The sequence below is a fragment of the Sturnira hondurensis genome, unplaced genomic scaffold, assembly GCF_014824575.4.
Source record: "Sturnira hondurensis isolate 20B ecotype Veracruz unplaced genomic scaffold, ASM1482457v3 Scaffold0006413, whole genome shotgun sequence".
NCBI classification, from domain to species: domain Eukaryota; kingdom Metazoa; phylum Chordata; class Mammalia; order Chiroptera; family Phyllostomidae; genus Sturnira; species Sturnira hondurensis.
This window is the reverse complement of record NW_028079044.1, coordinates 32,190,913-32,203,552: the sequence shown is the minus strand read 5'-3', so window position 1 is coordinate 32,203,552 and position 12,640 is coordinate 32,190,913. Positions and strand designations below refer to the sequence as shown.

At 39.8% G+C, this 12,640-nt stretch overlaps 1 protein-coding gene across 1 annotated transcript in view; it reads left to right on the top strand.

Moving 5' to 3' along the window:
* The window catches only part of RSPO2 (R-spondin 2), a 139,520-nt gene extending 136,864 nt beyond the window's left edge, over positions 1-2,656 (top strand). The window contains exon 6 of the mRNA XM_037048395.1: positions 2,521-2,656. Within this exon, the coding sequence (XP_036904290.1) occupies positions 2,521-2,636 (116 nt within the window). The 3' untranslated portion in view covers positions 2,637-2,656. The remainder of the gene's footprint in view (positions 1-2,520) is intronic.
* The last annotated feature ends 9,984 nt before the right edge of the window (positions 2,657-12,640 follow it).

Here is a 12,640-nt window from a genome sequence, read left to right as displayed (position 1 = left end):
TCATACCATATGACTTATGGTACGAATATGGATTATTCTGTTGACTTATTGCCAATAGAATAATCATACATTTTGGGAAATTATCTTATATAAGTAAGTTTTCCGAATCATTTCTGAAATTTTGGTCACACTACAAATAGTTTTATGCAAATATTGAATAACTTCCCTATCATATAACATTATAGCAGCTATCAAACCCAAAGGCCATTTGATGTTGACAATTACATCAGAATAACATATTAGGTAAATGACATGAAATTGACCTTCTCTTAAAATGAGTTTCCAGTAAGTTAGATTCGCTGTGAGTGAAAGCAGTGCACATTTGGTTTTCAACTAAATCATTTATATGAAGAATTGAAATGGTGACTTTGAAAAGCTTTCTTTAAATAACATATATTCAGTATATTTTTATCTTAACAGAATACATTTTAAAATCAAGGAATGTTGGCATTATTTTCCACTCATTTAATTTTGATTTGCTTTTAAAGAAAACTCCAGCCTTTAAAGAAATGAAATATAAACTGAATTTTTACAATGTAGTCAGCAATGATTTTTAAAGGATTTTTCATTTGTTTAGATAAAATACAGAACTAAGAAAAACCTTCATAAAACTTTATAGTAGAAGCTTCTTTTTACAAATGCTATTTTATGTTAAATATTTCATCTCTCTGTCCTCATTAAGTTGGTCTCATCATTAGATATAGTGTTATTAAATAGTTGTAAGTTTACAGTTTTTTTTAATTTATTAATGATGGCTTGGACTAAATTTTCATTGGGTAGGATCAGCTCTGTTTAAAGATGGCAAAATGCCATTATGACGTTAATGCCAGAATTTAATGAGAACCAGAAGTTAACTTCAAGGACCTTCATGCTTGAATGTGAGGGCACGATCATATTCCGATTATTTTACTGCAGTGTCCCATTAAAAATAAGTTACTCTTTTTTATCTTTTTTCTTGTCGTAAAAGCTTTACTCAGAAAACACTTACTGAATATTGACCACATGACAACCATGTTCTCAAGTCTTACCAGTAAGACTGTTTTCCATCCTCAAATGAAATAGACCCTTTCTGAACGGAAAGAGCAGCCATGAGAAACGCCTCTCTTCCATGCAACTGTCCTGGCCTCTCTCAGCCTAGTGTGAGTCTGGTTTCCCAAGGCATGAACCTACCTCTCTGACCTCTGGTCTGCTTCCTCATTTCTCACATGAGCCCTTTTGCTCCATTCTGTGGATTAAAAACAGGCCGCCTGTGTCACTGTCCTGAAAAGGGGTGGGGTCTGGAGTGTTTTAGGTGTGGGGGAGTTGGAAAGTGTGGGTTATAACTGGATGTTGTCATTGTGGTACTAATTACTCTGTGGCTCACAGGAAGAGAAAAGTTTTTCAGAACTACACACTAAATGATGCTACGGCATGTAGGCAGGCTGGCAGTGGGATTCTAGTCTTTTGAGGAAAAACCTTCCTGTACTGAAGACCTAGGGCGATAATGACTTGCCTTCTGTGAAATGCAGGTAGCCTTTAAAGCTAGTTTCTGCTCTAAAAAATCCTACGATCCCTATGTGTTTAGACCCCAAAGAGAATAACATACCTAAAGCAAATGCCTATGTTCCTTATTCTTTTTTATCTCATAATCATATGTAGGCATACTTGCAAAGAAATGCTGAGGCCTTATAAAGAGTAGGATGCGAAACTCTGAGATGTAAGAAGCAAAACATAGCATCTAAAAATTCCTGATGGAGAAAAACCTCAACTAGTAAGCTTGTGGTCCGAGCTTCTTAGTGTCTAAGGCAAAGTGGGCAGAGAAGATAACATAATGTGATTTTCTGGTTGTAAGCCACGTACCACCAGTTCTTCAGAAACAAGCATTTGTCTTGCTCTCAATTAATAATAAGAACAACTTGTCTATGGGATTTCTGTAAGAAACCATAAGCCACATAATGAATGATGGCCTCATGAATTTTTATAGAAAATAAAGAAGTATTCTACATATGTCATTTCGTATATTGGCCTCTGGAGAACACGGAGGGAATAATGTTAAGAGCAAGACATTTGTTTCTCCCTGAGGCAGGGCCAGGGGAGTTTGAGACTTCTGGTATATTTACTGTAGATAGATGCTTATTTTCTTTTGACCCACTGACAGGTGGAGCAGTAGAAAGATGTAAAGATGTCTAGTAAAGGGTAGCATTGTTAAAAGTAGGAGGGGATAAGTGGAATTTTTGTGGCAGGATGATATTTGCAAGACTGATCAGGCTGCTGGGAGGTGTTTAAATATGCCAGTTCCCTGTAACAGGAAGATCAGTCTCTGTGTTAGACAGCATATCCAATTTAGTAAATTATTATTATTCCGTCAAAATTAATGTGAACAATTTTCTCTTTGAGGCTGCTTTTTCCATAGGTGATGTTTTCCAGATGGGCTTTGTGTAAAACTCTTAATGTTTTATGTTTTCTTTCCCAGAGAAAGAGCCTTTTCTGACATGTCTGTCTTTCTTTCTTTCTTTCTTTTCTCTCTCTGCCCCATTGTAGGGAAGAGAGCACCAAAGGCGAAGGAGAAGAAGAACAAAAAGAAGAAGAGGAAGCTGATAGAGAGAGCCCAGGAGCAACACAGTGTCTTCCTAGCTACAGACAGGGCTAACCAATAAAATAAAAGACACATCGGGTGGATTTGGGTTTTTTTTTTGTTTTTTGTTTTTTGTTTTGCAAAAGTGCACAGAGCTACTCTCCACTCCCGGACACTGGTGCGCGGTGGTGTGCCGCTCTGACCAGTATCTGTTCTCAGTGACATTGTGAAAGGAGGAGCCACGAAGTGGTCTCGATGTTATTTATGCTTCGATTTGCAGCTGGAGACTAAGGTGGGAGCTCACGGCCTGCATCAGGGGAAGCAGGAGGGAGGGAACAGCCTGTGACTTGGCTCTGTGCGCGTCCTGCGGTCCTAGCACCTCCACAGAGGAGGTGTGAGGCTCCCGACTGGCGTTGGAGGACAGACTTTGTGCATATTTATGGGCAGGAAGATGCTCAGCAGGCAAAGTGCTCTCTCATCGTGCCCTTTATTTCTCACGTTGTGCACTGTCAAGGATAAATGTATGTGGATATCTGCTTAGTGTGTCCACATGTTGTCCTCAGCATCTGTTCCCTTCAAACGCTCGTGGGGTGGAACTGTTCTTACCTGGGCATGTGCTACGAGAGTCCCTCCTCGGTTTCACAGTGGCTCTAATATGTACATATTCTGCTGAGGCTTCGCATAAACCTCTTATTTACTGTATATTTATGCTCTCTTATGTGTAACAAGTCATACCTGATTAATAGGTGCCACTTTGTTTTTAGTGGCCCCTAAGCATTGTCCGGTAAATGACTGTTCTAGTTTTGGGAATTGACAAGTGTTTTTGCCCCTTGGAACTTAACCTTTCTTTTCTTCGTGGGCTGATTTCTCATTGTAAGGATAGGATAAGCTAGTGTGTACATAGGGTCAGATGACCGGTATCAAAGCATTTGACTGTCTCCTCACACAGAAAGGCAGCGTGCGGCAGCTGACAGTCAGAAGCCAGAACTCCCTTTGAGTCTAAGATGTGATGACTTCATGAAACACAACTGAAAACACAGGAAGAATTACATGCAGCCATTTGTAGTCCTCCTCGTACAGTGTCACGGGCCAGCTAGAGAATTTTTCAAACTTCCATTTCAAACTTCCGTAGACACATGCGTCATTGAAAGCAGTCTCTGACTTACAGTGACAGGGCACCTACCCATGTTCTTGGGTCACCGTAGGACTTGTCATCACAAGACTATGCACAGAATTGGAGGAGAAAGCAGGATGGCTTCCTGTGACAGCTGGTCAGATAGTAGTTGGTCTCCTTCGAGCCAGAATCTGTGCCACGTCCCAGACTGAGAGGGCGCTGTAGATGCTTCCCAGGGACGACTTTCAGAGAAGCAGCTTCACAGACATCATTGTCCCCTTGGGGGAATCAGTTCTTAAAGGGTTTTCAATTGGCCGCTTCTAAAAGCATCACTACCTTCCTGGCTGATCCAGAAGAAACTTAGAACAAAAAGAAATGGTTGCAGATTTTTGAGGAAAAAAAAAAAAGAATAAAGCAAGGTTAAGCAAAGCCTTTCTCTCACCTTGCATTGGCAAAACTACCTCTTCAGCATTTTGGTTAACTTTTGAGTCAGAAGCGTCTTACCAATAAGTATAAGTGTCATATGCATTGCTATGAAGCTATTATCGCTATGAGATAAGCCATATATGAATGTTGTATACAACTTCAGGGTTTGCATTCAATCCTGAAGTGTTCACCTCCTTTCACGTCTATCTACACTATAGTCCTATTACTAAGCAGGGAGGGGGCTCTTATATCTTGCTTCATCGTTAATAAGTCAATACCTGTTCTGTTTCTGGGATGTTCTTTTCATGCATTAAAAACTTCAAAAGTATTTGTGAACATTTTCTTTTCTTTCAACATATATTTAGAAAAAACACACCACTTTAAAATTCTATCCCTAAGGTCCTTAAAACAGACAAAAAATTATAAAATCTGCTGGTAACTACATCTAAGACACTAACCAGGTTCACTGTACGTTACACAGTAGTGGAGAGGTTAGGAGTAGGGGGTTTGCAGTCAGACTGCCAGAGCTCCAGCCTAGGCTGCGAGAAGAGCCTGGAGTAGATTATTTAATCTCTCCTGGTCTCAGTTTCCTCACCTGTGGAACGGAGGTAAAAATATTTACCTACTTGCAGGGCTCCGTTTTAAGGGCTGAATTAGGTAAAATACATGAAGGTTTGTGTGCTGAGGATTACATCAGGTAAAATGTGTAAAGTATGGTTAATACAGCGTGATATATACTAAGCATTACACAAGGTGTTCCCGTCTTTTTAATTTTCCTCTGTCCTATTAGCCTCTTTGGCTATTTAAATTATTTCAAAAATATTTCTCCTTATCAAAAAAATGAATATGTGTATGAAAACATCAGTTCTCTTCAATCTACCGCTTGATGCCTGGACATTATTTGCTTAAACTTCTCTCGTAGGTATATGGGAATTGATTTACAGCTACAATGCACACATACTGAAGTGTAATTTATAGCTTCAGGGTAGTTATACAAATATCTGGTGGTTTTCCACAAATACATACATTGAAAGCAGTATAGGGATGGCATAAGTAGAATATATGAAATTGGTTTCCTTCCCAATATTTTCAGTAGCTTAGCATCATAAAAGTATTGTAAACGATGGGACTGCCACTTTCTCAGTTAAGGTTACTAGAAATGGGTGAAATGGAGGAAGGTTATCAAAAGGTACAAACTTCCTGTTAAAAACTAATGTCATGGGGATCTAATGTACAGCATGGTGACAATAGTTCATTGCATACTTGAACACTGATAAGAATAAATTTTAAATATCCTCATCACCAGAAAAGAAAATTTGACAGATCAACACTTAACAAAAACCAACTATATGAATGCCTTAATTCTTTCTCAAGATGCTAATACCAGTCACTGTAAACGTGAGGTTTTCATGTTTTGCTTGAGACCTTGGAGAAAAGTTAACACCCAGCCTCAGGCATGTAATTCATATCCAGGTGATGTGCGGTTCCTTCTCCAACCTCATTTCTTTTTTTCTGTTCTCTCTCTTTTTTAAAAGATTTTATTTATCTTTAGAGGGGAAGGGAAGGAGAGAAGGAGAGAAATATCAATGTATGGTTGCCTCTTGTGAGTCCCCTGCTTGGAACTGGCCTGCAACCCAGGCATGTGCCCTGACTGGGAATCGAACTGCGATTGTGTGGTTCGCAGGCCCGTGCTCAATCCACTGAGCTACACCAGCCATGGCCTCTCTCTCTCTTTTTTTTTCTTTTGCTTTACAGGGGAACTGTGAGAGAAGTAAACAATACTTCTGTTCATTGTAGAGAAGTTTGTGTGCGGTGACTACTACTTGATAATACCATATTAGAAAAGGGAGAATTAGTAACCCTGTAATTGCATCTCCGTCTGGACCAACCTCATCATTCTCCCTCTCCTTTCACAGGGGGTAACCATCCACTCCACTTATCCATTTGGTCCCATCCCCTCTTACCTTTGTGGGATCATCAGTATACATGCCTTTCATTTCTTCAGTCCTTCCTCTCCCTTCAACTTAACGTGCTCCCTTTCAAGGTCTTTGTTGTCTAATATCCTGGAAAAGTAGCGGACAGTCATTAATGTTTTCAACCTTCTCCCAATCTCACCTTAACTCATCATAATCTTGTTTCTTCCTCACAACTGTATTGCAGTTGTTCTGACAAGAGTAGCAATGACATTCCCGTGGCTGAATTCAAGGAAAATGCCTAATTGCCTCAATCCTTTTGTGTGGGTCTGATCTGCTATTTCTACCAAGTCCGACTCTATTATTTCTTTCTCTTCAGGAATTTTACTTCTCATTGGCTTCTGTGACATTTCTACCCTGGCTTTTCTGCTTCCCTGGATAGTGCTTTTCAGTGGTCAAGTTATTTCTTAGCCTAAATTAAAAACATCGACATTTTAGGGGTTAGCTCACTATTTAATCTTTCCTCTCTTCATACAAATACCACCTGCATGTTGATAACCTCCAAACCGATCTCTGTTGCCAGGCCTCAACTATTTCTAAGCTGCTTTTAAATATCTTGATGAGGGAGCCCCACATTTATTTCAAGTTCAGTGTATCTAAAAATGAAGTTATTACTGTATCAGGATATTTCAAACAGGGAATTGAATACTTGGAAATGATTACACAGGTATAAACAAGACAATCCAGAGATTAGAAACAGCAAGAAGCCACTCACCCATAGGGCAAGAGAGATAACAAGAAGCAATAAAGTTTGTAGAATCCAGAAGATAAGACCATCTGACTAGAGCGAAAACAAAATAGCTGAGGCCAGAGCTATGTCCACTGAAGAAACTGAAACCAAAGACAGAAAGCTCGTCTGGTGGAAGCTGAAATCTTGGAAGAGCTCTGGTCACTACGAGAAACATTACCTGAGACAGAGTGAGAGAGAAAGAAATACCCTGGCTTCTCCCTATCTTTCAACCTCCAGACTCCCACCAACTTCTGTCACTGCCCAAACCTGCCTAGAAGCTGAGGAGCCTGGGTAATGTAGTTCTTTGTGATGCTGAGACACACAGGAGAAGTTGAGAGTAGACCCAAAAGCAAAGAAGCAAATGATTAGCATATGCCTCCCAAACAATTCCTTTTTCTACCCATATATTTAATAGTTAATAATATCTCCAACTACTTAGTTGAGTAAGCAAAGACCCTTGAATTCAACATTTAACCTCACTGTTTCCTATAGCTAATCTATTACCAGATTCTAGTGTGTCCACCTCAGAAAACTTTGGTGAAATTTCAACACCTTTTATTTGCTTCATCTATGCCTGTTTGGTCCTCTTTTTCTCTCTTTTGAAATTGTTTTATTATTATCCTAAATATTCCTGCCCCACCTCAATTTTTCACTTACATTTCTCCATTTATTTTTGTATCAACATATTTGTTCTGCTGTCCTCTTGTTCAAATACTATCCTGTTCCTTGCAGAAAAACATTAAACATTTCACGTGGAATGCAGTGCCCTTTTAATTTCCTCTTCACCTGTATATCTTGTGGGGGTCAAGAAAAATCTGCATGGACTGGAATGATCATTCCTATAAAAATTTCCAAGGGTTTCTTGGATAAACATATTAATTAATACCATTTGAATCATGAAGGCAAAGGTGTAATGGAAACTATGGCTTTGAAAACAGGTGGTAAACACATTAAATCTCATTTAGAGGTTGAACAGTCTGAAAAAATGTGTTGAATAAAAACTTAGATATTTCTAGTTAATTTTGGTATATGGTATCAGAAAGTCTAGTTTCCTTAATTTGCATGTGGCTTTCCAATTTTCCCAACGTTATTTATTGAAAATACGTAGAAGAAAATATAGGTACTAAACTTCATCTCAGAGCATTTGTTAATTCTCCTGACCTGAAAGGCAGGAGATAAATAAACCATCAACAAAACAAAAAGGCAACTGAGTGAATGGGAGAAGATTTGTAAGCAAAACCTTGGTAAGGGACTAACATCCAAAATATATATAGACTCCTATAACTCGACAACAGACCCCCCTCAAACAATCTAACTAAAAAATGGGTGAAGAACCTGAACAGACACTTGCCCAAGAAGACATGGCCTACAGATACATGAAAAGATGCTCAACTTCACTGTGGATAAGGGAAATACAAATCAAATTCATGAGCTACCACCTCACGCCTGTAGAATGGCTCTTATCAATGAGACAAGAACTAAGGGTGGGAGAGGATGTGGAGAAAAGGGAACCCTCCGACACTGCTGGTGACAATGTAAACTGGTGCAGCCTCTGTGGAAACTGGAGGTTCCTCAGACAATTAGGAATCAAGCTGCCATAGGACCTAGCAATCCCTCTTCTGGGTATCTACCTGCCAACTTTTGAGAATACCTATTCACAAATAGATATGTATCCCTATGTGCACTGCAACATTGTTCACAGCAGCCAAGACATGGAAACAACCTGAGCACCCTTCGAGTGATGCTCGGATCAAGAAGTGGAACATACGCACCGTGGAGTACTGCTCAGCCAGAAAAAGATGAAATGCTGCCATTTGCAACAACATGGATGGCTCCTGAGAGCATCACGCTAAGCAACATAAGTCAGACAGAAAAGGACAAGACCTGTGTTTCCCTTACACGTGGGATATAAAAGAGAAGGCAACAAATGAATAAATAAGCAAGAGCATGGACACAGACAACAGTATGGTGGTTACCAGCGGGGGCGGGAGAGCAGGGCAGAGGATGGAGAGTGGGAAAGGAGTCCAATACATGGTGACCGAAGGCGACTAGACTTGGGCGGTAGGCACGTAATGGAACATACAGATGATGTGTTATGAAAATATAGACCCCAAACTTACATAAGGTTATTAGCCAATACTACCCCAACACATTAAGTTAAAAATTGAGGCAGAATCCAATGTTAATCTGTGGTGAAGAAGTGCAGCAAACTGCCACATGCCACCTCCCCCAGTGTTAGAACACATTGCTCATCACTGCTGAACCCAACCCGAGTCTCAGAACCCTTCCCAATAGCGGTGTTCCCAGGAACGGCACCGAAAGATTGCAGTTGACGGTAGAGTTTCACATTTTTTATTTCCAGGTCATGCGCTAGATGGTGACAACTATCTTCCGTCAGAAACACTCTGGAGCATGTCATGCAGTATTTTTCAAACCTTTCAACCAAAGTACCCCTAAAGACAGAAAAAAGTGAATTTGTAACTCGGAGGTTATAGCCTAAAGCAGCCTTATTTCGAGTTTAAAATGTCATCAGCCTCTTGATTTTCATAGAAAAATTCAGGCAAATTTTGTGTTCTCAGTAAAATTTATGGTTACTTAAAAATACAAAGTTATCCGCCCCTGCCTTCAGCATCCCCCAAAACCTGCAGCAAAACTGTGTTCCAGGAAGATGTTCCATGCTTATTTGTCCTGTGTTTTCACATACTCCTTGGCCCATACGTCACTTAGGCTTGAAGGAATGCATATCCCCGTTTAAGAAGCCTAACAGGGGCCCTTTGGTAGTTGTTCTGAAGTTCTCTGAAGGCTTCACCAGCTCACTCCTCCTCGGGCTTTATAACCTCGGCTTCCACAGCAGCAAGACTCCCACCAGACTTCTGCTTCATGCTCTCCTTCTGCCGCCCTTTCTTACTTTTGCTGGTTTAGTTATAAGACTCAGCCCCAAGCTTTCTCCACTAGGTCTGTCTTTGAGGAGAGGAATTAGAAAACTTTTTCTGTAAAAAGTCCACTAAATAAATATTTAGGCTTTACAGGTCACATGGATGAGTTGAAGTCAGTCACGTCTGCTGAACCATGCCACCGTAGCTCAAGAGCAGCCATGGGGGGGCATGTAAATAACTGGGTGTGACTCTGCTGCAGTAAAAGGTTATATGTGGGGACTTAAGTGTGAATGGCATACAGTTGTCAGGTATCCTGATATATTTAGTGTTTTGACTTTCTTTAATCATTTAAAAAATGTAAAACTGTTAGGTTGCCATCCATACCAAAGAAAAGAACCGGCACTTCGCCCATAGGCTGGGATTGCTGACTCCTGATAAAGAACATCACTTGTTGGTTCATGGACGACCCTTGTAAACTCTGCCTCAGCTAAGTACACCCCACCTCCGCAGGAGTCCAGTAGATACACAGAATCCACATGCCACTGTAACCATCATGTGTATGAGATAAGTCCAAAGTTTATACTTACCCTCTTTCTATCTCATTCCAATACTACTTTTATCTATCATCTGCAAGAGGATATCACACTTATTTGCGGCCCCAACCAAAAGGTAAACTAGTAAAAGTTCAAAAAGCACAACCTTTTTCTGTGTAAGTTCTCTCTAACTTCTTTGTAATATAATAGCCCCACCGTCTCCTAGCACACCAAAGCCCCTGCATGCTAATCAGAGAATCTTAGACTTTCCCCTTGTCCTCTATCTCGTCAACATCAAGCCCTCCCCATTCGTCCCTTTTCTATGGTATGTGTCCATGGTGTCCTCTCCTTTTGTCTTATTCTACATGAAGTACTGCAATGGACTCATTTTAAACAGCCAATCATTTAACAGTGTTTTTAAATGATTATTTGATCACTGCTATTGGCTTATTTATTGTACTTTTGGGATCCAAATTTTCTTCATTTGTCCCCCATTAGTTAGTATCTTTTCCTTCCATTAGAATTTGGACACCATTTCTTGTCTTAACCTATGAAAACTGAGTGTGTTCTGAACATCTTTGAAATGATGACTGAAGTGCCCCTGTTCTCTCTGGTTCTCATTCATTTGGTTGTGAGGCAGTTTTTAGACCAATGTTTTAGATCATTTTGAGCACCTCTAAGAACAAAGATAGAACCAGTTATGTGATAATGGTAGGAATGTCCTGGAAGGCATCTCTGAGGAGGTGGCCTTTGGTCTAAAAGCCTGAATGATAGGTGCATGATGACCATGCAAAGAAGTAGCCCAGATGCTGAAAACAACCAGTACAAAGGTCTTGAGATACAAACAGGGTCACCGTGATCAAAGTATAGGTAAAATGGAAGAATTACCAGAGGATAGACAGAAGGACCATGGAACATACAAGGTCAGGAGTACTCAAAACCAAGGTCATGAAGGGCCATGAAGGAGAAAGCTTGGATTTAGTCTAAGTGCTTAGAAATCATTGGAGGATTTAAGGTGGTGAGCGATGTGATCTGACTCTTTTGATCTATTCACTTGGGCTTCGTGAGGGGAGGGTGGATGTTCAAAATAGAGGGAGACCAGGTTGTTGTAGTAATTATATGAGAGTTAAAGTGCCTTGGGCTGGTGGGTGGCAGTAAAGGAGAGAAGTGTTTGGATTCAGGACATCATTTGGTAGAAGAGCCCAACGGCTTGCTGGTGAGTTGGATGTAGCGGGGCGTAGTGAAGGAAGAAGAAGGAAAGCAATATGTATCCTGGGTTTCTTGCCCTAAGCAACAGAATATATACAGAAGACAGGGAAAATTGGAGAATAAAAATGACCCATTTTTCATATGCAAAATTTGAGTTGACTCTTAGGTGTTTATGTGAAAATACCAAATAGGCAACTAGATATAAATCTGGAGTGTGGCAAGACATTAGGGCTAGAGATATACTACCTGTGGGATATCGGTGATAGAGGACACTTAGTACCAAGGGACTTCGTGGGCTGACCTGACCTGAGAGAGAATGCATGAGAGGGAGAAAGAGCCTTAGACACACCAACCCTTAAATGTTGAACAGAGGAAGAGGCACTAGTAGAGAGACTGTGACAAAGTGTCCAGGGAAGAAAACCAGGAGCAGGTAGTCACAAGGGGTGACTGAGGGGTGGGATTCAAGGCTCATTTAGTTCTCTTGCCCCTTGTTTCAGAATAAAAATATCAGGATAAGTGAAGGGCAATTAGGAAAAATTTGTAATAATTGAGGAGTTTGGACTTCTCAAATGTTTTTTCTTATTGTACACGCTAAAGAGTGAAACTTATCAATAGTTTAAAAGCTTCTTGAAAATTGTCGTAGTGTAAAAAGAATGTAAAATAAGTCAAAGTTTAAAAGCTTTGGAAAGTACTCTTCACATAAATGTGATAATGATACTTAATTTCAGGTTACCGTATCACCTACCAATTTTATCTACATTTATGATGAAATAATTATCTCAATGACCCTACAAAGAATTTTCCTTCATTTCTTTCAAATTTAATAAAATATATCAAGTGAACTACAGAACTAGCATTTTGTGAATTACAGGTCCCTGGGTTTGTAATTTTTAACAATGAGGATTTTTAAAACTTGTAATTATTGAGAAGCATTGGTAACAGCTCTCTGATGTAGGAGCTTACATGTTGGAACAGAGACACATGCAATCATAGCATTTAACCGCAAAGTAGGGTAAGTGTTAAAAGTATGTTTTCAGAGTTCACTGTGTAGAGTAGGATAACTGAAGTTTTAGGTACTTGCATTACACTTTTGAATTAAATAAATAGCTTTATTCATCACATACGCTTCTCCCAAGCTTACTTTTTTTTTTTAAACATCTGCCACTTGGAAAAACTAAATGTGGCAGCAACTTCCAGTGCTTGGTTACATCTAGTTCTTTCCTTT